Below are 23,025 nucleotides of genomic sequence, written 5' to 3'. Positions count from 1 at the left end.
CACTGGTGAGAGATGCAGGGTATGGCCAGACTTGAGGTAACAAGGCAGTGAAGAGAAAAAATCCAGAGGAAATGTGGAGACGCAGTGAGCATGGTTTAGCAGAGAGAGTGGATGGGCAACTGGGAGGGACTAGATCTACAGAATGGAGACCAGTGAGAGTGGAAACAATGAAGGAAGGCTTCACATCTTCAAGACTGCAGAAAAGCAAACATGAGTTTCATAGGCCCTTCCCTTTTGAAATCTCATGCTTAACATCAAACTCCTCATTGCCTCCCCTAAATGACTAATGCCTATTTTAACTGCATCCTCTCTCTGTAAACAGATCCATTATCCTGGTTACCCAGGCTTGAGAAATGGACTCAGCCCTCACTCATCTGTTCACGCCACTGAATCTGGAGTCTTCCTTTGAAATGGCTTCAGGGTCCACTCCTTCCTTATTCCTGTGGCCATCACCTAAAATCAGTTCTTATAATCTTAGGTCTAGATTCCTAAATAACCTAGCTGATTAATGTCACTTCCATTTAATCAGAGGGCTTTTGAGGTAGGTCTGTTTCAGACTCCCAAGTCCACTGAGAAACTTAAATCTATTCCTTCATCTGTAAAATGAGGACCATACCACTTTCCTTTGTAGGGCAAATGTAAGGAATGAGACATTTTTGTAAAATTCTTAGCACAATGCCTGTTAGTAGGTAAGAACCCTTTATTTTTGAAAAGCTGATTAGGAGCCCTTTGAAGTCTGGGACTAGATCTTTTATTCTACTCTATCCCACACACATTTGTAAGACACACTGAATATGTGAATAGTTTGGTGAAGGCCAAAATAAGAGACATGTTCTATTTTATAACACAACCCTCTTCTTCACTTAAAAGAGTTAAGCTTTGAGAACACAGAATGAAGCAGCTTTAAAAGCCATTCTGAAATAAAAAGCAGTCTGGAAAATTATGTGGTATGCCAATCAAGAAAATAATACACCTTGAACATTTGAAATAGCAATCTGTTTTTGGGGGGGGGGGGTTTGTTTTTTTGTTTTTGCCACAGAGCTGCCCTTAGGACACCCAGATGTCACTGGAAACACAAAAGAATACAAAGTGAAACAAGCGAAGCTCGGCCCTGCTTTTGTTGGTCAGCCTTACCACGCTTCCAGTTTGGCTTGGACTGCCTTTGGCTCAGGAGATCCTACTGGCTTTGGGGAGCTGAGAAAGCCCAAAATGGAGCCTACAGAAAGAGGAAAAAAAGAAAGCTGGCTACTAAGGGCTGGCCCTAGGTACAAATGGTTAAAAAAAAAAAAAAGTGTCAAGATTTTCTAACTAAAAATAGAAAACATAGTCTGACAATGGGCTATTTCACAGGGCAAGTAAAATTATGTGAAAAATTATTTGGATATCCTTAGGCAGGTGTATCTGGAACATGTCAAATAGATGAAGCTGAAACTGAGACAGTCCGGGAAAATCTTTGCCAATTACTTCCAAATCAGCCCAGCTCACCAGGGTCAGAAAGGCAGAGGGTCTTAGTGCAGATGCCAGCACAGAGATGAATGGTGTATATTCTTGGAAAATATGGTTAAAGAGTTCTTCTCATATCATACGGTTGGAGTATAAATCAGTAAAATCATGTGGAAAAATGAATCAAGAACTACAAAACTGTTTGTATCCTTGACCCAGAAATTCCATCTCTAGTAATTCATCCTAAGGAAATAATTTATACACAAAGACATTCACTGTAACTTTATGAGATGCAATCTAAAATGTCCAATGGGGAAAGGTTATGTGAATCATGGCACATCCATACAATGGAATATCATGCAATTAATAAAAGTTGAGTTTTTAATGACGTGTAGACTGAGAAAAAAACCAAGACCCAAATTATATTGAGAATGAATAAAACTATGTAAAAACACTCATGAGTAGCAGAGAGACTGGCAAGAAATATGCAAAAATGTCAAAGTGCTTATTTTTTATACTTTTCTGTATGGTCTAATTTTTCCACAGTGAGCATGCATTACTGACATAAATAGAAAAAACAAAAACATTATTGAATCAGGCAAGCATTAAAGAAGAATGGGCACTTTTATATAGCTTTATTTGTTTCTCCTAGGAATTGGGAGTGTGGCTCCTAATAACAAAAAAAGGGGGGGCTTACAAACCAAGTCATTCATTTGACAGGAGCATCAGGCTCTTAAAAAAGAGAAATTCTTAAATTGTTTTCCACAAGTTTCACCATATTCATGTAGAACTGCAGCAGAAAAAATGGGTGAATCAGATTGAATCATCAATCACAGATCTTCCTGACAATAAGCTCCCAGAGCACGTGGAATCCGGGGCCACAAAACACATCACACCCAAGTTTAAATGACGCACAGCTCTGCATTTTTTCAAAATGAAAAAAATTAGGAAAACAAGTGTTTACTTAAAAAAAAGGGGGGGGGGAGTACATAGTGAACTGCTTTTGTACCAATTGGGGGCTAAAGAGAAATAAAAGGCGTATATGAGAATTAAACTAATGCTATTTTATAAAAATCAAATTTACTTAAAAAGATAAAATGTAACTAATGAATATTAGCGGAAGAAAAACAGACTTGGTTACTAAGTGACTAGTGTCCAGGACTGGCCTGAAGGCAGAACGCCTGAAAGGTCTAATGTCAACAAGTCCTGAATAGTCTCTGTTGAATACCACTTCACCTAAAATCCAACATTTTAATCTTTCTTCAAACTCTTTTAAGATTCTACCCTAGGGAAACTTGTTTCATGTCAAGAGTCATGGCTCAACTTACTTACTATACTTACAATCCTCCCCTAATCATAGTATTTTCATCCCAGCTTTCCTGAGGCACATTGTAAGATAAATGCCACATAAACTAAATTTAACGCTAATATTGCATTTACCCTTATAATTAATTACCCTATGACAGATGCCAAGTATTTTTACCTTTTGGTAAAGGCATTTACCTTCTACTGGGCAGAAATGGAAATTACAAGAATCCTAAAGTGGCTCACCTAAGGGTCAGAAAGTTAGTGAATGTAAGCAGAGTTTAGCTCTGAAGCTATATTTAACACCAATTACAACATCGGGAGTCACCAAATCAAGGTAAGCCTTAACATTTCTACGTGAATAAGGATCAAAACCACCTGTTACCTCAGCGTTTGTAAGAGGAGACTAGTAGCTGCAGTCTGCAGTTCCTTTCCTTAAACAAGATACTCCACATAATCACTAGTTGGCTGACATCTACGTAACAGCTAAGACAACCTCCTCTGAAACTGCATTACACTTGGTTAAGCAGAAATCTGGGCAAGCAAAATAAACTATTAAAAAGTCAGGGTCTCGGTAGAAGTATTTGGTGACCATGCTTAAAAAAAAAAAAAAAAAAAAGGATAATGACTTAATGATCATGCTGTTGTAAGGCAAAAGCATAAAGAAAAGTACTCACCTTCAAAGATATATACATAAAAGCCCCAATTTTAAGATTACAAACTTAAAAGTGTATTTTTAAAAATGTTAGTCGCCTGTATAAATTAAAATTTTATGTAATTTCAGTATAAAGCACCAAAAATGAACACTAAAACTGTTCACATAAAATAGTAAAAAGGAAACAAAGCACAACTATAAAAGCACAGAGGTATCGGTTACAAGAACCAAGTAAATAATTTCTATGAATATATTTTCATTTAACCTTATAAAACTTTGTTGATTACGTTGGGGAGGGGGGAGTCTGAAAATCTAAAGGGTAACAAAATGGTAACAAATATACATCATTTATTTATTAACAAATTATACCACACAAATCGGAGTTCCGTTTTCTATCTGATTACAGAGTTAACAGAGATTGCATCTGTATTTAGAGCAGCAACATAAAATTTTACGAGGAAGAAATTCTCTATGTGGACCAAAGGCCTGTAACATGGACTGGAAATCTAGTGCCTAAGAAGGTAAAACCGGCAACAATGGTGCAACCACTGTAAGAAGATTCTGGTTTGTTGCCACGTTTTTCATTAAGCAGCTCTCCAAAAGGAATAATACATAAAGGGATGATGTAGATAAAGGAGGGATGATGCAGAAAATCACATAAAATTAAATCAGTACAAAAGGAGCACAGCGGCCATGAAAACTTGAGGTGTTTAAAAACAAAAACCACCCAAGCAGTGACAAGTCAGCTTCCTGGAGTTACATCAACCCTGAAGTAATATGATGTGTCCCTGTTCTAACTGAAATCGGTACTCTTCATCTGGGCACTTAAGTCTGAGAAATCAGATTAGTCATTTTTAAAAAGGGATTTTTATTTTTAAAGTAGATACAGTTAGGGGGAGAAAGATAAACATTAGAGAAGTATGAATTCCTTGAGAACTCAAAAATTTAGGGGGCCAAATGAAGCAAAGGGTAATATAAAATGTGGATAGAAATGTTTCTCTAAGGGTAAAACTCGGCCTCCTGAGGGATTTAAAATCAAGAACACTCTGAGTGAGTGGTTTTCAAAGTGGGCTGCAGCACCATCCTCCCCAAACCTTCCTCACCTTAAATTCACACACTTCTAACTCTGTGTGTCCTTCATGGTATCAGGAAAGATTTCCTTGTTTAAAAAAAAAAAAAAAAGGACCAGAAAATCCGATGCAGTCCCCATGCCTTGCTGTTGTTTGTGTCTTCTAATTAAGTTTGAAAATCATCACTGAGACTGTACTGGTGACAGATGTGACCAGAGTTCTAAATCGTATCTGCTTTGTTAGTGTTACTAAAATGTGAAAAGTTTCAACAAAGATCTGTATATTATTCTATAAAATAAATGAGTAAAAGAAGTTCCTAGGAAGAGATTAAACTTTGTTAATCCCACTTCCCCCAAATCTGTTCTTCTATACTGCCTCAAAAAGCTCTCAATGTTGCTGGGTCAGGGTAAACAAAATTCTAACGAACATTCTAGCCACAGGTTACTCCAAAAACATTTCATTCAACATTCAATGGCTGCACAGAATTTCTTTTTCGAGAAGGCAAGCCCAATTTTGTAGAAATCTCTAGAATGAGAATGTACAATTACCAAAAATAACACACATCAGGGCAGGATCTGCATAGTGTTCTTCAGCACCATCACTGATAAAGAGCAGCCAAATCCCAGAACTTCCCTTTGCAACTGCTAGCAAACAACATCAAAGTGTAAATGACAACCAGGGAAAAATAAGTAACACAAAGGCCATTTTTCTTTGATGGAATCAGGAAGAAAAGAGGAACTGCAGAAGAAAAGTGGAGCCAAGCTCTGGCCACTTAGCAAGACTTCATTATTCGATGAAACAGAACAAATCTCTGTGGAAAGGACTCATTCAGCAAACATGACTTCCTTCCATGTATTTTTCCTTCACATCAGGTTAAACAAAAGTTGCTGTCATTTTAGAATCATTGATTACATCTTTTTTAGTTAGAAAAAAGTTTACTTGAATATTTACATAATTTTATTGCTGTTTATTACAACAAAAAAAAATTTAACCGATGTGTGTAGAATCCATCCAGTAACATATGAAATTGAAATCCGTCTCTGGAGAAGATACAGTTATGGCCAAATGTATCTGATGCTCAGAGTACAGCATGAGTAAGAAAAATCCTTGCATGTCATTTGGTTCTTGCTGCAGTCATCTGTGTTCATCTCTCAGAAAGCAAAAGAATCCATCTGACGTTTCAATAAATATCAAAGTAATTGTTACCAAAAAAATAGCTTCCACGGACCAGAGATCCAAGAAAGAACAGTTTTGATGAATGATTCCTAGAATCGAGTGAGTTTTCCTTTAGTCCAATGAGATGATGTCAGGAATGTTACTTCCACTGCTGGTTATGACCCCTGTCTCACTCCTGCTGCTGGATGAACTAACGTGAGTACTGCTTTCATGGGGGCTGGTGGTGGTGACAGACGTACTGCTTGCTGTTAGGGGTGAGGTGAGACTATCCAAAAACATAGGAGGACAGTACTGCTTGAAACAAACAATGATGCCGATGAGGAAGAGGCTACATTGATTTTAAATAAAGAGACTAGAAATTGTTAGATATGCACACGTGATAGCCACATATTTAAATCCCAGTGGGATTTAGAAATTTCTCAAAACTTCACATCTTTGGATGGAAGGTGGCATGAATTTAGTTAGCTCTTTTACGGTTTAGTGAGTGCAGCATATTTTTCATTTTCTCAAATCTTGCAGAATGTTTGCTGACCACATATATAGGTACAAGTATAAAAATGTCAACAATAATCAAAATTATTTAATAGTATATATTGGCCCCACAATTATGACTCATACTTAACCTCCAAAAGAATTTGCTAACTGTTTTATACCAGGTTTAAATCACATCAAAAAGGCTAGCAAATACTTATTTCTAATGGTATTAAGCAAAAATGCCAATGTAAAATTCAGTAATACTTTCACACTTTACTATCAATCAGACTCTTTAGGAATAATGTTAAGATTGATCAACTCAAAAGTGCCACTCTGAATCCTTTGGACATACATGAAATGATACCTGTGTAATCAGGAACACAGCATTCATTCTAAAACAGAGACTACATGGTAGCTAACTACGACAGGATGTTCAGAATAGAGAAGTATCCCACATAATCACAAAATTTTGGAATAAATCTTAAAGATCTAATCTAATATAATCTTCCTTGTGAGACTCCATACCCACCCTCTCAGAACTCATATTTCAAGTTTCCTTACCATCTTGATTGCTGACTCCCAAATTCAAACCCGAGTTTAATACTCTAATATTGTCCAAGAGGAGCAGAGAGATAGGAGCTAACAGCTTTATTTTGTCACCACAGAATATTTTACGTGAGAAACAACACTGACTTCAGTAAAATAAGTGAGGTCCAGTATATACAAGAGAAGAAGTCCTAAAAGTTTGTCTTTAGATTAACTGTATCAAAGAAGATCAGTAAGGATATCCTATCAATATTATCAATTCTACAAATTTTTCAGCCTATCATTAGACGTACTAATCACCAAACAGGAATTTAAAACTGAAGCTGTTTCGACTACATGATCTACCAAAAGATCTTAAAACGGCAATGACAGCCCCAGGCTTACATTGCCAGTCAGTGGAAGAGCGACAACTAAAATTCAGGATGCCTTACCAAAAAAAGTAGTTTAGTGTTTAGGATGGATAACAGTCTTGGTTCATCAATAAAATGAATGTCATGCACAAAGAGATCAAATGGATATTGGTTAAGGGTTGGGGGAGAAGGAATAGTTCTTAAAGAGCTTCTCAGAAGCTCTAAAGAGAGTAGAATTGTAAGGCATTAAACTATTTTAAAATGAAATCAATTCTAATTTTCCACTAATATTGAGGAAACAATCTGGAAAAAAGTCCAGAAATTTACATTTTATTTCTACTTCCTCTCAGGCCATTTTTGACTGCCTGGTAATAAAAAGGTACTCTCTTATTTATAAGATGAATGCTAGAGACCACAGTCCTGCTATCAATAGGCCCTGTGAATTCCTGTAATATTCAGGTTGCAACCATTTCACCTCTAACTCTGTACTCTTCATGCATAATTGGCACATAACTGCACAAAGATAACAGGGCTTAAGGGGGCACTATGGAGGTAAAGGAGGAAAAAATCTAAGGATTCTCAGGAAAACTGAAGGCACCACCTCACCCTTCTACTGGCTTAACAAATAAGTTAGCCTGACACTAAGTATGCCAAATAGCACTACGAAATCAAAACCCTCTGGGTTCCAAGACCATTTTTTTAAAAGGATGATTCTCATAAAAATCAGCAATATTTTAAGCCTGAAGAATCCATTTCCTAGAAAAACATAGAGCTACCTTTGTTATAGAATCTGCTGATGTAACAAAGTCAACTCAGGGTGAGAAGAAATTCCTCATTCTGCACATGTTACCCTGGGCCCAAATTTCCAGTGCTGTTTTCCTGATCAGATACAGAGTCCTGACACAGGAGGCCACTATGAGACTTAGCAACCAAAGCAGTGGTCTGTGGGTCTTCCTCTGGCCCTCCCTACCCTTGGCAATTCTCTCGAAGTCTCTCTGTTTCCCTTCCCCCTTCCGCTTCTCCCATGCCCTCCCCTCCTCTGCTCTGCCTCTGCCCTATGCCTGTCAGTCCAGGTTTACTGCAGGTCTCCACGTTGGGACTCTAGGATACTGAGTTTCTTATCGCTGGCAGAGAAAACAGGAATGACTGGTTTATAGCAACTTTAGATTGGGGCATCCCCAAAGTCTGAATCTGACTGCCTCTAAACACAAGGAAGAATCAAGCTAATGATTCAAGCCTGTTGAACCAACTTCCGCTCTTTGCTCTTTTCGACATATAGAACGAGCGTTTCACAAATAATCTCCGTGAAGTTTTAACTTCTGGTCATCACTGCTTCCCCTCATTTTAATCACTCAAGTGCTTGTAAAGAAATGCCAATTGATTATTAAACTAAATAAAATATAATTAAAAATTCAGGTATTAAGTAAAAAATACCATAAATTTAAAAACAGCAACTTTATTCCCCCAAATAAAATTGTGAAGTATTTATATAGTAATTCATTTCCATCAAGTTAAGTAACTGAAAGTTGACTGTCCTGATTTTATGCAACTGGTCATTTTTAGTTAGTATGACATAACCAACAATCATATACAAATTAGTTGCTTAAATTCAGGATACATACCTGGGGATCAACTGGAATAAGGGAAAGAAAATCCAAACCTAAAACAAAAATGCTTTGTTAATAGTTGTCTCATATTTTGGAGACAAGATTATTTCCCAAAATCATTTTGTATTTATCATGAGTCATAAAACATTTGGGTAAGTGCTTACCATTCTGCCACAGAGAAGTTCAACACCACAATCAGTGATATTTAAAGTGCATAAAACCCCAAAATGAACGTATTCCCTCACAAAACAACTGGAAAAACCACCTCTCAGAGACTTAAAGGGACCAGTCCAAAAATTTCCAGAGAAGTAAGACTAGTCAAAGCAAACTTTTCCCCTTCATCACTTAACAGAATGAGAAGCAATTAAAATGATGAGAGAATGATCTGGATTCGGACCATTAAAAAAAAACATACTTAGGCTCTTAAGATACTTCACATTTATTTTTTAGAAATACACCACATTGAGCTTCTAAAATATCACTTCTTAAACAGATGTCTGTTTCATGGATCGCTCTCTGTCACCCTGTCCCCACATCAAGAGTAGTACACAGTTCAACGCTCCGCACAAAGCAAGCACTCGGTTAACTGCTGCTCACTAACAAGTCAAATCTTAGTAGGGCTTACTGGGTTATAAGCTAATGCAGTTTTCTAAACCAAAGACCTGGGATTCTCCAATTACGCTTTAGAAACGGGAATGTGGAAAAGTTTGCCCAGTAATACAATTTTGAAGTATTAAAATTATAACAATAAATAATAAAAAATTCAACTCTGAGAAGTCTAGCAATAAACTTCAAAATCAGTCCCCCTAAACCTAGCTAGATTTTAAGACATTAAAAAAAAATTACTAAGTGTAGGTCAGTGAGACAGGCCAATTTCTGTTCAATTCTATGAACTTTTATATGCTGGCATTCAATGTCACCTCAAATATAACAATCATACAGAATAAAAGTCTGATATTAGACTGTTACTCAAAATAGAGAATATTTGTGGAAATGATATTTAAAATATTTAATAACCAGTATGAATAATTTATACCTCTTTTAAAGTACATTTATTCCCTTATACTGTAAGGATATGATAAAAAGGCTTATCAAGTGATACAAGGAATAGCACCAATCATTTGAAAGAAAGCATTCAGTTTCTAAAGCATTTTTAAATACGGTTTTTCACTCCATGCCTGTCACTAGCTCTATGATACAAGGGAGTCTGAGCCAACACTGGACAAAGGGGATCACAATTAACTTTTCCAATGACTTCCCATTATACTGATAATCAGTAGATGACATATCTCAGTAAGCTGAGAGTTTCTCTCTTCACATTAATGGTATTGTTCAGTAAATCCTCCACTTCTGAACAGTAATTCAAAATCTGTCTAGCCCTTATAATACCTTCCGAATTTTATATATTCAACATTTCTATTATTGACTAAGTCACAAAGATAGTTTACTGGCATGTCCTTTAATTGACTTAATTTTGTTAATTTGGTTTTCCTTCAAATGGTGTAACATTTTTCTTTAATAGCTTCTGCTTTTTATAGCCTACTTAATTTTATATGTTCAATCACTTTTAATGTTTGTTGAATCGCTCAGTCCATTTGAATAACTTAACCCTTTTTTATAAAGCTGAAGAAAAGTATTACTGTCTCTTGCAATATTGTGTACTGATGCCAAATCAACTCAAAAATGCTCATTTTCTAAATGCTTACTGCTTCCCACTTCATAACTGCAATTTAAATAAATATACAGGCTTGATAAAATTTTCAAACTGTGCAGCTCCAGCACTGGAGGCTGCCCATCAAGGTGCAAAGATTCTTCATATTTTCATTATTTCAATTCCCAGCTCTTCAGACGTACTATAATTCTCTTTGATGATCATTTCATGTGTGCCAGTCGATATATACTCATACAAGACTTAAGACATTTACTTCATCTGTATCTTTTGACACCTTATCCAAGGATAACTGAATATGGGGACTTCTAATATGCCATAATAAAACAACCAGAAATGTTTCTAAGATTGGCTGAAACTCTTGACTGTGTCCCTAGCATTACACAGATGCTCTCCACACACAATCCAATGTTTTAATGTAAATATTTCTCACTGGAACCATTTTTTCTCAAACACTAACACTGAAGTTCGATACAGTATTTCAGATGTTATTCCTTCTGACAAAAAAACTTTAAACTATTATCAAAGTCTTGCATCTTACATTTTAAGTATACTATTAAAGCTCCTATATGAAATAGATGGAGTTTCATGAATACGGATTAAAATGTTACTGCCTTGTTTTGTAGTTTAGTAAAATACTGTTTTCTTATTTCACCATAAGCTTCAATTGCAGTGTGCTGTACTATATATTTTTATGCTCACCTAAGTATTTCATGGTTGAAAATGCTCAATTATTTTTAACTAAAAAGCAGGCAGTGTTAAAATTCTGATGGTACGTTCTAAATGTTTCATTATCACTGATAAAATTGTAGTTTTTAGATTTTAAGTGCTTCTTTATGTGAAACTGACTCTACATGTCTTATTAATAACACCATATTTTCCTTACTTGAGCCATGAACTTTAACAAAACATGATTGCTACAGGACTAAATATGTAAATGTTTAGCACTTTCCAATTTTAATGATACAACTTTTGAGCACCATTCGCACCTGACAATATGGCACTAGCAATAATAAGGCAGTCATATTTTTTCTTGAAATAATCAAGCTGTTTTCCATTCCATAAATACAAATTATTTGTTTTATTTTGTATTCATTGTTGCACAGTATCAGGAGGTGTTCCAAGCTGCAGTTCATTATTAATATCATTTCTTCTTTGTTCTCCTGCAGATTCAGAAGATTCATATTTATGATGTTTAAAAGGAATGTTAAGAAATGTATTAAAACTTTGTCATCTCTCCATTCTTGATATTCTATTTAATATTTTATTATAAATTATTAAGTGTATAAGTATCAAAACTCTGCACAAGACTAATTACATAAAAATTATGCACAAAAATAAAACCAAAATAATTACTAACTACAAAAGAGCACATTAACAATAAAACCAAAGTAAAAACTAAACTATTTAGATGCAGTAATTGCTACATAATTCATAGATGATGATAAACTGGTAATTCTTCTAAAGTACAATAGATCCTTTTCTGTTCAATTTATCAACTGGTAAGAAAGCATTTCAACACTTCAATAACCAGTATCCCCATTCTGGTTTATACTGGCCAAGTATCAGCCCTGCATATTAGTCTTAGTTCCTTCATACCAGCTTGAAATATATTTTACAAAATATACAGGTAACATAACTTATTGCTTCTTAAATCTGCACACTTTATAAATAGTCTCACTTTATGCCCAAATTTTGAAATAATGTAAATTCTCTAAAATTAAAAATTCATCCAGACTCACATAATTTGAAAACTAACAGAGCAAGTGATTCATAAATTATAGCTGTTCTAGTCTTAAATGGCCAGGGTTGCTTTAGTAAACAAAGTTTTTTCAGCATTAATTTGTATTTCAAGGTTTTTAGGAACACAAATTCTTCCAGAATGCTTGTTTATAACACATACTAAGACGATACGTGGACACTTCTCAACCTCATTTAAAACTAGACAAAGTTAAAGGAAAACATGGCAATTAGGAATTAAGTATCTCTGAGTTCCATCTGTCTTATGGACCAAGAAACCTCCCCTGTATCTTGGCATCAAGTTTTGTACACAACAAATATTTTTTAATTGGTGCAGGCTGGGCTTAACAATGTTTCAAATACCAATTCCCCAAGTACATATGGAGTAAACATAGTTAAGTAGGCTTTTTGAAATTTTTGATAGATACTATTATTGGTCTATTTCTCTTGATTAAATTTTATTCGGATAATTTGAATAAATTTCAAGTGGCAAGATTACACTAGGCCAGATAACACAATTACCGATTGTTTCAACACAAATTTTGCCCAACAGAATATATACCGTGCTTAAAATAAAGACCTCATTAAGAGGGTAAGAAAAATAAATTCTAGGTCAAAATTAACTTCACAAATCTAGAAAAGAATATTAAGAACAGGAGGAGGGAACTGTATTGCACCAAAAGGGCCCCTCAGAAAGAAGGGAAGTCATGAATACAAGAGGCACTGGTTTCAGGCTTGCTCAAATTTGACAAAAAATGTCTACAATAACAATGGCTCTGGAGGGAAGAAAAGGGGGCACAGGGCGGGAGGGGGAGTTCCAAATTTTATAATATGGCCTTGGTTCTAAGGTAATTCAAGCAGCACTGAACTTTTCAAATGTTAATATACACATAAGGAAACAGCTGGTAGATCCTATTTTTACAGAGGAGAAAAAGCCCACAGGTTAAAGCTACGGGTAATGTCAACCCCATGGTACAGCAGTATGTTCTGAAGCTGTGACGGGTTACCGAGAAGATCATGAGAAAACACTCTCCTGAACCTGTGAAGCTTCTATGATAAAGAAAGTATCTCCTGAGTACAAATTCCTTAGGAGGGAGAGTAAAGTCTATAAAATTTTCCTACTATCCTATTATATTTCCTATCATTAGGAATCTATAGATTGTTCTGTAGTTAAAATGATAGGAATTGAATGTGATGCATTAAAACAGATACTACCTTTAAATGAAACCATCAAATTCCCTTAGTATTTGTGTTCAAATTACAACACTACATTTGCTCCACAGATTAAGAGTAAAAGTAAATAAAACTTGGTAACAAAATACAAGAACTCTTCACATACCTGGCAAATCTGATGACATGCTTGATATTGGCGTGTGGTGGAATGGTACTGAGTAGTCTGTTAATGAAGGCGGAATAGCAGCAGGATCAACCGAAGTCACACTGGGCACCCTTACAGAAGATGGCTGATACATGAGAACCCTGTTTTAAATAGCACGGGAAATTACAAACAATCTGGCTGTTAGTTCAGAGGAGACACGGGCCACACCACTGGGCATTCTCAGCTGTAAGCGCACTAAGTTTCAACTCAACTACATGGCAGCTACTCACTACACAGTCCTCCACTCTACTCTCCTCTTTCTTAACAGTCTTCATTTTAACATGAACGTATGCTGGCTCTCAGCAGCAGCTGTGACGTAAGAGCAAGCTGGCATTAAAACATAAGGTACAGTGCTGGAGCAATACAGAAAACTGTCATTCACTAGTAGAAATACACTTTACATAGGCTCTTATTAATGTATGTGCAACACAGATGTGGATGTTAGTAATTTTACCTATAAAGAAATTTAGAAATAAAATGGAGGACTCCTAAGATTTGATTTAAATCATGGCACCTTTATAAGTGAAGCTACTTACTACAGCTCAACCACAAGCTCTTCCATTCTAACCCGAACTGTGTTAATTACCAAGCAATCTTATCTGAGAATCACCTGAGCAAAGATAGCCCATCCTAAAGCCAGCCAACCTGATGACAGCAGTCAGAAATTAGAATAAGATGATTTTTCAAGATTTAAGATAAAATATCCAGAAATAAAAATATTAAGTTACTATGATACCATCTACCCTAAAAGGGTTTATAGACTTTGAAATTAACTAATCATGCTACTAAGAATACAAATTAAACACACTTAAAAAATACACAATTGGTTATATATATATACATATATATATACACACACACTATATATAAATATATATATATAATTACAGCTTTATAATTTCAAGAAGCAGTATAATTAGTCGTATTTTTTTAAATGTCAGGAATAAAGAAAGATGACTGCATTCTATTTAACCTTCATTTTCTCTTAGTCGCCCAACCTCCCAAGAAAAGCATCTTGAATGTACACAAGAAACTAAGCAATGTCAGGGACCATGTGGCTCATGGCGGCCATGTTTTTGTCCCTCATCTTAGTGAGGCTGCAGCGGTAGCAGCTGCTCTCTGAGCCTCATGATGCCACCCAAGGACAAGAAGAAAACGTGATGCAGGAAAGTCAGCCAAGAAAGATAAAGACCCAGTGAACAAATCTGCGGCCAAAACCAAAAAGAAATAGTCCAAAGGCAGAGTTTGGGACCTAAGATCAATAACCTGGTCTTGTTTGACAAGGGCCCCATGTGACAAACTCTATAAGGAAGTTCCCATCTATAAACTAGTAACCCCAGCTGTTGTCTCTGAGAAACTAAAGATTCACAATTCCCTGGCCAGGGCAGCCCCCTTCAGGAACTCCTTAGTAAAGGATTCATTAAGCTGTTTTCAAAACACGGCATTCAAGTGATTTATGCCAGAAATACCAAGGGCGGAGATGCCCCTACTACAAGTAAAGATGCACAGACAGGTCCCACCAACTGTACCTTTTGAAAAATGAAATTTATTTTTAAAAAGGAGAGGGGACAGGGACACAGGGACATTAATGCTAGCATCCCAAAGCACTGCCAGTGAACTATTGTAAGCTTAATGAGAGAGGCACGGAATTATGTAGCTTCCTGGAAGGGATCATTACAAAAATGAAGAAAGTAAAACCAACAGAAAACTTAGCACCATGGTCACAAAGCTAGACTGAGATGACCACTAGGACCTCTAGATGTCCTTTCTTTTGGTCGAAACACTTCCTGTTACTGCTCCAATTATTACATACTAGCGATCAGAACTGATGACATAGCTGCATGACACTTTTCATACTCTAAACAACTGACAAAACTGTTTCATGACCTCCATTTAAATCTCAAACCACTAAAATAATCACAACCTATTTAGACACTGGAGTCATTCTAAAACTAGTTTGCCTAATGACATGAGGATTCTGTCTAGCTCTTATTCTATACTCTTTGTCAAAAATACGGACGTCACTGGAAATGTGGAAAATGAAGTCATCTTGTGAATACATATACAGCTGTGCTGGCAACCATGTTATTCTCAGAATAGTGAATAAATAACATAGGTCAGAGTTCAGAAGTCTTAAAAATGGATCCATAGGAAACATAACATGCTTGAGACAATTAACAGAAGCCTGGTATTTCAAACACATTTTCCAGAGGTAGATGAAGATGGAAGTCATCATCCAAAGAGCAACCTGCCTGGCTAGAATCAGAAGGCTTCTTGGCCTCCTGGAGACCTAAAACCACAGCAGGAAGTGGGCAATACTAGAAAAGGCAGACTCTGTGGAGGGGGAAAGAATGAACTGGGGATGAAATCAAATAAGTTATGTTGTATTAAAGCACATCTTTTCTTAGAGATTTGAAAACAGTGGTCCTCCTACAGGGATGAAAGTACAACAGGTAATCACCGAAAGTATTTTCAAATTACATGTGATCCTACCTCCCACACAGGAATGTGTATCTGTAATTGGGGGTGGGGGGAATAGGGGCTAAGGAAAGAGACTGGTATGCTCATGCTGAGGAGGGGGTTAAAAAAATGGCTCTGATTATTCTGGCTGTCTCACAGTATTAATATCTTAATTATATTTTTTTAAATGTAAGAGATAAGCTTTTGAAGATACACACATACACACACCACACACACATGCACATGCCCATGCCTACCTTCCTCCTGCTCTTTCTCTTCCTTTGCTATCTCACACTCAAAAGTTTCTTTTGTCTTGATCCTGAATGGACCTCTGAACTTGAATCAGATTTATAGGCAACAACAACAAAACTCACTTTCCTCCTTGGCTCCATTACTTACCCCTATAGCAAGTCAGTGTCCCAAGACACAGTCTATCGCCATAATAACATCTAATTATTGCATAGGTTCTGTTCTCATAACATGAAACTTTAAATTAAGTAACTTACTCCTTGTTTCTCCAATACAAAATGTTGACTGTCACAACATGTGAAAATGTCAAAATCCAATGAAGGTACAAATTATTAGATCAACAATTAAAATCTTAGCAAACATCTGAAAAACTATTTTGTGTAGATTAATTTCTATTACGTGAACTTTGCAACCATTAACACAAATTCCATTTTTATAGAATGGGTAAATTAGTCATTTGTGACCATTATCAAATTATACAGTGGTAGCAGATTTTGGTTTTAATCAGAATATTCACAAGGACTACATTCAGAAAGGTAAATGATTCTAATGTCTATGCAAAAAAATAGATTTATAAATATGGAGTAACAAGGGAGAAATGTAAATGGCTATATATGATGGAATTGTGGGTATAAAAATGTGATATTATAAGATAATAAAAAATTTAAAATTTGTAACATGTTACTGCCTTCTCACAGGATTGGCAAATACACACACAGGCATAGGTATACATTATGCATGTGTACATATATATTTTAAATTTTTGTAGCTTTATCCATAACATCACAGCACAAAGGTAAACTGCTGGAACACTGCTAGAGAGCAAACATTAGTACTCTAGACCATGTACTGGATCACTGAATTCATCATACTTGGCCCAGACTTAGATGTCTGAAAATGAGTTAACAGTTCAGTAACTTGAATTTTTATCCATAAACCTGAAATCCCCTGTGTGCTCCCACTTTATCATACAAACATAAAAAAGATTCAATTTTGTTACCAATTCCTAGTGAGTCTTAATCCACAGAAGTAAGTATCTCTATATTTGCCTATGTCTGTCTTTAGAATACCTTATTAGTGACAAAGTAATCATTCAATGATTCAGGGAATGGGGTTGGGACATAGTATTTAGAATTATCTTATAATGTCGAAAAATATCAGAGGTTTTTCTAAAAGTCTTAGATTAAGGTGCCAGTCTCTTCTGATAGGTACTATATGACTGCATTTAAGGACTAGAGTAGGTACTCGAGACACTAGAAGGATTACCATCAAAATGTTAACAGAAGTTATGTCTAGGTGGAATGCATTCTACCTCTTGATTGTAAAACAACTGTAAAATTGTTTTTAAGAACAATTTCTAAGGGTGCCTGGGTGGCTCAGTCAGTTGAGCGTCTGACTCTTGATTTCGGCTCATGTCATGATCTCAGGGTTGTGGGATCAAGCCCCGAGTCAGGCTCTGTACTCAGCAAAGAGTCTGCTTGGGATTCTCTCTCCCTCTCCCTCTTCCCCTGCTCACGTGCACTCTCTCCCCCTTTAAAAAAAAAAAGAACAATTTTTACTAAAACAAATACCTCTTTAAAAATAACTGCTCTCTGGAATGTAACTGAAAGAAAGTTTTCCTGGTTTCTCATTCTCTATTCTTTCTCATTTGCTTACTATCATTGACCAAGAAGTCCTACGATAAACTTACAGAGCAGAGAAAAACCATGAAAATTCTAGATGCTGAGCCACAAGACAATATGAAAAGGATGACCAAGAACAAAACCAGAAAAGCATTAAGAGTTGGAAGGGATTACAGAGAGGATATAACCATAGCATGAGTCTCCGTGACATCCACAAAACAGGTGGCATCCAATCTACCTCGATACAGAAAATGTGATTTTAGCACAAAACATCAACTTTCCTAGTGTTCAGCTCCAACTGAAAGTCTTTCCATGTATCTTCCCTCTGCATTTTAAGAACTACAAGATATCCACATATTCACATATTCTCTTGCCCTGGCTTAACAGCTTCAGTCCTTAGACCCATCCACCCATCATGCTACAGTATGCACTATTTACCACCCTGTTGCCATCTTCTCATGATCAACACTGACTAAAATGATATTAAGTAAAAATCATCTAGCCTTGAACAGAATAAAACTAGTGTGGGTATATATCCTGGACACTATGCTTCTTTCATTAATGCAGCCTAAGAATAAATCCGCTTCAGTAAACCCTTCAAACCACTAAATGAATTCTGATATTTCAAAGAGTTTCTATCAGGAATGGCTATTAATGAACTAAATACCTTTCCAGAATCCATTAAGATGACTATATAGTCATCCTTATGATACAATCCATTTTATCAATGTATTTCCTAACAAAGCATTCCTGGATGAACCCTACTTTGTGGTAATGGATACCATTTTAATATAATTAAATGATTTCCTAAGATTGAATTTAGAATTTTCATTGGTCTTTCTAATGTGAGCCAGCTTCATTCTGCATGGTTGTTAATGTGTAAATCTCATTTGGGTATTAGGAATTAAGTTGACTGCATGGAATGAGCTGGGTAGCTATAACTTCTAGGCTTTTTAAACCAAAATACACTGAGAGTATAATTCCATTTACATAAAATGTCTAGAACAGGCAAATTCATAGAGATGGTAAGAAGATGAACAGTTGCCTAGATCTGGGGTGTGAATGCAGATTAACTGCAAGTGAACATGAGAGAAGTTTACTATGTGTTAGAAATACTCTACAACTGAATTGATGATGAATGGGCAACTCCCTGAATTTACTAAAATCAATGAACTGGGCAACTTAATAGCTGAGATGGGAAAATTTTATGGCATATAAATTATACCCCAATAAAGCCATTATAAAAAATAAGTACACTGAGAGGCCCAAAGGACAAGACTGGCACACCCAAGTCTAATAGTATGTTCATGGGATGTCAGGAAAATCCTCCGCTACTATCTTGCAGGTTCCAAAATTTCTAAGAAGCACCTGTTGTTAGATACTTAAAGCTATCACACTTACTACATAAGACAGCAATAGCTTCTGCCACATGAGTCATAAAACCTACATGCTAGAACGCATTTACTTGACCACAGTTTGCCCTGGAGAGGATGAAATAGGAAGGCAACCAATTTTTACTGAGACTATCACATGCCTGACACTGAGCCTAAGCTTTCTCACTAGCTTATTGAAATCGGACAATCATCTTATGCATAAGGTAGGTATTATTTAACCCCATTTTACAGAGCAGAAAAAGGAGGCTCACACAAGTATTTCAGTCAAGATCCAGAACGAGTAAGCAATGGTATCAAAACTGGAATCCACACTTGTCAGATTCCCAATGCCACATTCCATTTTTACGCCAGGCTTACTCATGTTGGTCTGTGATGCCAAATTTAGGTTCCAGAAAATGACAAAAAAGGATCAAATAATGAAATACTTAGACATGAGAAGAGTTCAACTCTCACCTCCCAAAGATGTTAATAATTTCTTCATCAAAAGTTTCTCCTTTAAACAAGGTGCTCTCTTGAAAATATTTCAACTGAACAAAGGCAAATGAAAATAGCCTTCTATAGTTATGCAACTTTCAAAGAGACATTTACAAACCTGTACCAAGAACAGTTCCAAGTGTAATAAACAATAGTGAACTATAAATTAACAAACCCTTTGGTTGGGCTGCTTTGTGTTTCTGACATAAAGATGCATTTCCTTTTGGCAGGAGGGTCTTCCTCTTCATCAGAAGAGCTTTCTATTGTTAGGTCAATAACATCCACTTTCTTCTTGCTTGTCTCATTGGCTACAGTCACTGAACAAGGCTTACTGAGGACACTTGAACCTGATGCAAGGAAGAGAAGCAAAAGCAAAAAAAAAAAAAAAGGTGGGACACAAATAAACTCTAACCATAAGTCTTAACTGTACAGCAAGCCCAGGAGAATATACAGCCAGGAAAGCCACATACTCTGCCCATTTGATAGAGACTAACTCCTTAACTCCACACATTTGTCTGTAAAGTGACTGCTTACCTGGGAAGAAAGAGTAAGCTCTATGCCTTGCCACAAGGTCAAAGCCTCCTTCGGAAAGCACGCTCTTATGTCCCCAGTACTGCCAAAGGATTTGCTCAGATCCTGGTGTTCACACTTGTCCCCCCAGGTTAGCAGTCATTTTATGGACAGCATAGGGTTAGGGGTCCAATCTGCAGCCACAGGCAAGAGTATGTGGCTTCACAAGCTGTGTATTCTCAAGATGTGTGGCACTGTTAAGTCAGAATCGAATACTTCATTCTAGCAAAGCAATGGTACTCATGTCAGAGACTGTATGGGCCCCTCACCATAAGCCAGAACTTGATAAAAATTTAAACCTTGATGATGAGCTGAAAAAACTCCAAACTTCTCATTTAAGTTATTCAGACATTTAAAGCTTTTCTTAGCAACTATCTATTAATCACTTAGGTCTTCCTTTCTGCCCACATATACCATATGTTAACTCACCATAGAAATTACATTATGCGCTGTGATCTGTTTAACAGAAAACTAATCCTGGCTGATAATGGAAAAGCAGCAGCTAATCAACTAAATCACTATTCTTCTCAAAGATGAGGGAAACCTTGATCATTCTACCTATAGGTTCAGTAACAATCACAGGAGAATGAAATTTTTTAAGTAGGTTCCACACCCAATGTGGGGCTTGAACTTAAGACCTTCAGATCAAGAGCTGCTTGCTCTACCAAATGAGCCAGCCAAGTGCCCCAGGAGAATGATTAATATTAACATGAAACTTTTACTTTTCACTCTGAGTACCCATTATTCATTACATTGTCAGAACGTCAAATATAATCAGCATAAAACTTAAATGCAGTGAGTGGACTGTGTCAGATAAAAAGAAAACTTTAGGTTCACCTACAGGTTTCAATTGCTATAATTGCCCCTAGTTTCCCCACTCAGTGTGTATGGGTATAGGGAGTTGAAGGCTGGGTATACATCCTAGGTAACCAACCAATGGTCAAATTCCTTGCCACAAAGAAATGGAAACAATCTGTTCACTTTTTTAGCAACTAATCTGTGAGCACCTGCCCCCACCCTCCAATGATGGATTCTGTGGCCTCTAAGCACACCTCCACTTGCAGTTCCCCCAAAAGGTACCCTAAAAACGATCCTGAAAAACCATCCATAAAAATGTCATTTATAACTTTTCATTTTGTAACAAACACCATATATTAAAATAATTTTAAATGATTGCTTCCTTTACAGATTTACAATATACTATGAAAAAGCTATTATAAGATGGTATAAACTTTAGCACATTTCTTAAGGAAAGAGTAAAAATCATTTGGGGGAAATTACATATGTAACAGATGATCAAAAGATAAAGTTCGCAAACTGAGTTCCAAATGTAGTTCTAGTGGCCAAAGTTAACGATAAAGACAACGTTGTCTCATTGCTTTGCTCTCTGTGGCCATTCTGCACATACTTTCTATTTTCGTACACGGCTGGCTGGACAATTTCATAGCTTCTTTCTTCGGTCTCATTGGACACCAAGTGCCATCCTCTTGGAATTTGATCTCATCCACATCAGAACAGTCATTGAGAATTTCCATAAAAAGCCTATAAACCAATTAAGAAGTACATAAATGTAATCAACGGCTTTGTTCAAAGGTGAACTAACAAAGTAATACATATACTGCCTTGGAGACAAAAGTAATGCTATCTGACATTTTGTTTTGGTGTTTCAATACTTCACATTTGTTTACACTATTACATCCCCTTCCTCCCAGGTTTTAGATCTTTAATGAGCAACATAAGTGACTTACTGAGTATCATCTAAGAAATCAGTGACTAAACAGAAAGACACCTGGAGCCTCGTAACTGGGATTGGCAGTAAAGAACAACCTCCAACATAACATATAAAACAAACATAAGCAGGGGCGCCTGGGTGGCTCAGTCGTTAAGCATGTGATCCCAGGGTCCTGGGATCGAGCCCCGCATCGGGCTCCCTGCTCCGCGGGAAGCCTGCTTCTCCCTCTCCCACTCCCACTGCTTGTGTTCCCTCTCACGCTGTCTCTTTCTCTCTCTCTCCCTGTCAATTATATAAATAAAATCTTTAAAAAAAAAAAAAGCAAATATAATAAAGGTTGTTATATAAAAAATAATTTGTAAGTTTATTATCAAGAAAAAAGGATCATGGGGTAGGGAAAAGGAGGATTAGGGACATGAAAAGTCTCAATAAACTTAAAATAACTCTGCATACAACTATGTTCTATGCCCATAATGAAATTTGAAATCATCTTTAGAAAAATATGTGGAAAATGCCCAAATATTTGGAAACTAAAAACGAATGAGACAAAAAAAAAAAAAACCAACAAAAAACATAAAAACACAAATTAGAAAGTATTTTGAACTCAATGAAAATGAAAAAATTTGTGGAATATAGCTAAAGCAGTACTTGGAAGAAAATTTAAAGCACTAATCTTCCTATATTAGAAAAGGACTCAAATCAATAACCTCAGCTTCTAGAGGTTAGAAGAGCAAATTAAAATGAAAGTAAACATGAAAAGGGAAATAAGAAAAGAAACAGAAAAAAGAGAAAAATCAATGAAAACAAAAAGCTGGGACTTTAAGATCAATAAAATCGACAAACTTCTAGTCACACTAAGGCTCAAAAAGAAATAGATAACCTGAGGAAATCCACGTATATTAAAGAAAATGAATTTGTAGTTAAAAACTTTACCACAAAGAAAGCCCCAGTCCCAAACATCTTCACTAGGGAATTCTACCAAATATTTGAGGAGACAGGATACCACCACTTCCCAACTCATTTGTACGAGGCCAGCATTACTCTGGCATTAAAAGCAGACAAAAGGGGCACCTGGGTGGCTCAATGGGTTGAGCGTCTGACTCTTGGTTTC

At 36.3% G+C, this 23,025-nt stretch overlaps 1 protein-coding gene and 1 pseudogene across 15 annotated transcripts in view; one reads left to right on the top strand and one right to left on the bottom strand.

The window, feature by feature from the left end:
* PIAS2 (protein inhibitor of activated STAT 2) overlaps positions 1-23,025 on the bottom strand; it is a 130,191-nt gene that overhangs the window by 41,255 nt on the left and 65,911 nt on the right. For 5 of the 15 annotated variants that reach the window (XM_064577644.1, XM_054510309.2, XM_054510308.2 and 2 more), the window contains 5 exons: positions 21,591-21,724; positions 19,788-19,959; positions 13,375-13,514; positions 8,642-8,679; positions 1,042-5,943 (listed from right to left, as the gene is read on the bottom strand). In XM_064577644.1, the coding sequence (XP_064433714.1) occupies positions 5,761-5,943; positions 8,642-8,679; positions 13,375-13,514; positions 19,788-19,959; positions 21,591-21,724 (667 nt within the window). In that variant the 3' untranslated portion in view covers positions 1,042-5,760. Of the gene's footprint in view, positions 1-1,041; positions 5,978-8,641; positions 8,680-11,284; positions 11,459-13,374; positions 13,515-19,787; positions 19,960-21,590; positions 21,725-23,025 lie in introns of those variants that run through there. The other 10 variants (XM_045886773.3, XM_054510310.2, XM_064577650.1 and 7 more) reach the window with 8 other exon arrangements.
* LOC123852621 (small ribosomal subunit protein eS25-like) lies at positions 14,545-14,949 on the top strand (annotated as a pseudogene).

This window comes from Mirounga angustirostris, unplaced genomic scaffold (assembly GCF_029215605.1).
Source record: "Mirounga angustirostris isolate CCGP_5_RB_7025 unplaced genomic scaffold, mMirAng1.0.hap1 SCAF_14, whole genome shotgun sequence".
Taxonomy (NCBI): domain Eukaryota; kingdom Metazoa; phylum Chordata; class Mammalia; order Carnivora; family Phocidae; genus Mirounga; species Mirounga angustirostris.
The sequence above is the reverse complement of the archived record's forward strand: the minus strand, read 5'-3'. Positions and strand labels throughout refer to the sequence as shown.